Raw genomic sequence first — 4,618 nt, 5'->3', positions numbered from 1 at the left:
ATTTTAAAATTTAAAATTTTAAATATATAAAATTATAAATTTATAATATCGTGTTGTTATTAAATTTTATTTTACTTAATTCCAATTTTACAAATATTTTAACTCATTTTAGTGATTTTAACTCACGATTTAAATAACAATACTACTGAAGAACGCATGCACACATTAACTATGAGGGGCTTGCCATTCTAGACCAACTACTGTGTATTACGAATGAGTTTACTAATTAACCTTAAAATCAAAATGTTTGGTAAGGAAAAATACAAAACATTGGTTGAATGCTTCCTTGTACAGCAGACCACAGAGAGTTCAGGGGCTCATCCCTAACTCTCTCTAACCATCTTCAAACAATAATAATGGTTGTTTGATTCAATACCATAAACACATGCTAGACTTGAAAATCGTTTATAGAAATCGGTAAGCATTCACAAATATGGAAATTTTGGCCATGGAAATTTTGGCCATGAATATTATCTAATGGATAAATTCATTCTCGCTTGTGAAATGAGAATTCAGGTTGAAAGTTTCAAATCCTTGTTTGGATTTGTAACTACTACAAGAATAATTCTCACTGATTCTGATATATGATAGGAACAGAATAATATTAAGGAAAAAAAACTTACTGATACAATTTTATTTGGAAACTACAACAACAGCAGCAGCAGCAGCTACAAATACAATAACAGACAATAATACACCAGAAGCATGGAGAAGAGAAGAAAAGAAATTGTAAAGCCAACAGAAAGATTTCCAGCTGCCTGCCCTTCAGAGACAAAACAAATGAAACATACACTTACTAATCAAATGATAGGAGTCAAACAAGTTGATTTCTATGTAAGAAAACTGTAAGCTTGAAAATTAAGGGGAACAAGACTATGAAGCAGATGAAATCCGAGGTTATACAAACAGAAGAGCATGTACTGTTTATTGTTGAAGTTTTGCTCAGCATCTTCAATCTTCTATGCAGACATGGCGCACATGGGCTATTTTTTTCCAATCCTCACCCTGTTTATCCTCAAGACTTGATGACAAAATTGGAAGCTTTGTTAATTTTACTTGTCGGATGGTTTTAATGCACTGCAGTCCAGAAGGAAGCAGCTTCAAATTCATACAGCGTCTGATTTCCAAGTCTTTCAAATTAGGCATTGCTCCTTCCTCCACATTCCATTCCTCAAGTAGCTCCAGCTCCCAGAATTTTAGGACTTCAAGCTTAGGAAATCCTCCAAAACAGCAAAGCATTTTCTTTCCCATAAAGGATCTTGAGAACAGTCTCAGAATTCTAAGGTTGGGAAGTTTGTCCAATGTTTGCATTGGGTCCTCTACCAGTCCAGATGCTGACAAGGTGAGTTCAATCAGGCTTCCGGGTAACTCAGATACAAGCTGCTGATTCTTTAGCTTTCCAACCAAATATATATTGGAGAGATCCACATGGCCTGACAAAGACCGTAAGTGAAGATCCCAGGGAAGACCTGATTCATCAAATGATTTTAACCTCAACGATTGAAGGTGTTTTAGTTTTCGAACCCAATTTTCCACATCAACAAGTTGTGAGGACATTGCTGCTTTTTGAGATGGCACAGATATCTTGCATTTTAGACCCAAGTTTGTAATGTTCAACGAACTGTCCAGGCCATTTCTCACTGGGCTATCCTCACCTACAAATGCACCCCTGAGTGTTTGAAGGTCCACCAGAGAGCTTTCTTCTTGTGGAGGGACAAATGCACTGCAGAAACTCTCCTCTAGAAACAAATGCCTCAGCTTTTGCATCTTCCATATTGAACTCGGAAGAGTGTTGATGCAAGTACGCTTCAAATCCAGCGTTTGAAGGTTTAGCAATTTGTTGATGAATGCTGGAAGCATCTCAAGGTATGTATATCTCAAGCCAAGGTACTTCAGCCAAACGAGTTGGCCTACTGCCTTGGGAAGTTTTGGTTTGTACACTTTTTCAAGATCCAACACCCAAAGGAAACGGAAACAATTGCTTGAGATGCATCTATCAAGAAAGTTCCCTATCTCTTCTCCTGGTTCGCTTCCTTCTCGAGTATCAAAAGATAAAAAGGAAACCACATCTCTGTAGCGAGAGCATGGAGAAACACTGTTGGAACGATGAATATCATCAAAGACGACATCATTCTGCTGAAGATGGTCAGCAAGACGGCGTATTACACCAATGTCTGTGCTCGAGATGTCAGAGTGGCCTTGAAGAAAATTGGCTTCCTGGGCTCTTTTAAACCAGTGTACTTGCAGAGCTTCTGGTAGGCAACACGTTTTAATCTTTCCATTGAGTTTCTTTTCTGTCAGCTGAACCACATCATAGTTAATTAACTCTCTCAAGCATGTCTCTGCAACGTATTCAGGGGACTTTGCATCACCCTGTTGATGCCCCAAACCCTCAGCAACCCACAAGGCAATCAATCTTCTTGTAGGGATCTTATAGCCTGCTGGAAATAATCCAAAATAAAAGAGACATCGCCTCAAATACAGAGGCAAATAATTGTTAATCTCTTCCAATATTGCTGACCAGGTTTCTTCATCTTGATTTAGCTCGTCAAGCACCCTGGACCACTCCTCTAGAGTTGCATCTCTTTGTGACAGTAGTTCTACCAGTTTCACGATTACTGTTGGTGACCCCCCACATTTTCTTATGATGCGTCCCTTCAGATACTGCATCTCTGGAGGGATGTTTACCTTCAAAATATGTGTGAACAATGCCCAGCTCTCATCATTGGTTCGCAGATGCAATCTGTAAGTGAAATCAGTTTCAGTAACTGGTGGAGCTTGCCACAGGTGGCAAACTGTGAAAAGTATTCTTGTTCCATTTGATATGTCACTGAAGGCACTTCCCATTCCTCTCCAGAATTCATACGCATTGCGGAGTTTACTTGAATACGAGTCATCAATAACTACGAGATACTTCTTGTCCATGAAGAAAGCGTTAACCATTTGCCTCACCCTACGTATATAGCTTTCCTCTGTGTCCTTTGAATCACGATATAAATCAGATCCTTCAATGCCCAAAATCTGTTTCATGATATCTTGCTTGCTTGTATTGAGACCAGATCTTGAAACCCAGACACGATGAGGGAAATGATTGGCAATAGCTTGACTGTCATAAATTAACTGGGCGAGGCTTGTCTTGCCGATGCCTGGGACACCCACAATTGAAATGGTAAGGCAGCGAGGATCCTCTTTCAGAAGCTGTGCAGTAACTGCATCTACATCGTCATTGAAGCTAACTATGTCAAGTTGGTCGTCAAGTTGGTCAGCAGCACGAATTCTTGTAATCATTCTGTTTAAGCTTTGAAAATATTTTCTTGGTGGGTCAAAATTCCGCACCGGACTTGGAATGGCTTCATATCTTCTACTATAAATATCACGGATCTTATCTTCAATCCACGCCAGCTTCTGGGCAATCTTATGTTGGGAAATGAAATTGCGGGATGACCAAACTAATTTTGTGAAAGTTCGTTTCCCATTCTTGTTCTTTTGCAGCTTGGAATCCATGAAAAGGCCGACAACATTCTCGGCTGAGCGACAAACATCGCCAAGTTCCTCCATCCATGCCATTCCTACTTCACTTAGTTCTTTTGATTTGGACTGTTTTAGAAAATCCTGCAAAGACCTGAATTTGTCTCTCAAGTACCTCGCTTGCCTTTGCACGGCAGGGCTAATCTCTTTCCTAGTGGCTAAGGCATTAAACAAACTTACATTAGAAGAAATACCCAAGTCATATGGGCCTACAGATTCGTGCCAGAGACCAGAGGCCTTACCACCAGTTAAAAGAGCACAAACCCAAGAACCATATTCCAGAATATCAATATATATCTTGAAAATCTTAATTAGCTGTTCCAGTTTCATGCGAAGTCTATAATGATGTAGCAAATCGACAAGAGCCAAAATATGAAAGAAAAACAATGGCTGATCAACGGAAGCGAAAACATACCGAATGAAATCATCTCTTTTCCTTCTGTGGGCTGAATCGATGATTAACTCATCAATCACAACTTCAAGATCGTGAATAATTTCTTTAAGTAGCTTCTCATTTTTCGCATGGTCATAATCGTCAGCATATGTTCTCAATTGGGTTTCGATGCAAAGAATTTGATCTTCTACTCCAAGCAATGAATCTAACTGTTGAACAAGAAGATTGGAAATTTTCCCCAACACAGGCAATACGATTTGTCTCGCCGTTTGCTCCATTGCTTCTTCTCGTTTAATGCTAATGAAGTACCTCTGGAACTTCAAATTGGAACAAGACACTTAGTACCCAGAAATTAATTTTGGATCAAAATAGTTTTAACAGATATTAGGACAAAAACTTAAACAGGAACTTGGAGAACAAAACTTATCTATGGTCTTTTGTTATATTAACCTTCTGTAGATTGGTAGCAAACTAGTCTAACGCCAACTTTAGCCCAAGAACAATTTCTAGGAACTAGGAATTGTCATTGTCTTATCCCTCCACAGTGTTTTCAAAGATGCTGCTTTGAACAAGTTTTCATAAGCTGCCAAATCAGCTAACTCATTGGATTTTTTTTTTATTTGACTTTTAGGATTAGAATTATAAAATTGATTGTGTGATGAAAATAATTCAAATATCATTAAATTAAAATTTACT

At 38.5% G+C, this 4,618-nt stretch overlaps 1 protein-coding gene across 2 annotated transcripts; it reads right to left on the bottom strand.

The window, feature by feature from the left end:
* Nucleotides 1–604: 604 nt before the first annotated feature.
* Nucleotides 605–4,411, bottom strand: LOC110644072 (probable disease resistance protein RF45). Of its 2 annotated transcripts, XM_021796687.2 has the most exons (2): nt 3,944–4,203; nt 605–3,686 (listed from the first exon to the last, which is right to left on the bottom strand). In XM_021796687.2, the coding sequence occupies exons 1-2, from the start codon at nt 3,954–3,956 to the stop codon at nt 952–954; spliced, it is 2,748 nt and encodes a 915-aa protein (XP_021652379.2). In that variant the 5' UTR covers nt 3,957–4,203; the 3' UTR covers nt 605–951. The 2 variants fall into 2 exon arrangements, with proteins under 2 accessions (XP_021652379.2, XP_021652378.2); XM_021796686.2 differs by having other exon boundaries at nt 605–4,411.
* Nucleotides 4,412–4,618: the final 207 nt, after the last annotated feature.

This window comes from Hevea brasiliensis, chromosome 1, assembly GCF_030052815.1.
Source record: "Hevea brasiliensis isolate MT/VB/25A 57/8 chromosome 1, ASM3005281v1, whole genome shotgun sequence".
NCBI classification, from domain to species: Eukaryota; Viridiplantae; Streptophyta; class Magnoliopsida; order Malpighiales; family Euphorbiaceae; genus Hevea; species Hevea brasiliensis.
The sequence above is the reverse complement of the archived record's forward strand: the minus strand, read 5'-3'. Positions and strand labels throughout refer to the sequence as shown.

What these genes read in the sequence shown, in the direction of transcription:
- LOC110644072 (XM_021796686.2), bottom strand. Translation starts at nt 4,200, where the DNA reads ATGGAGCAAACGGCGAGACAAATCGTATTGCCTGTGTTGGGGAAAATT.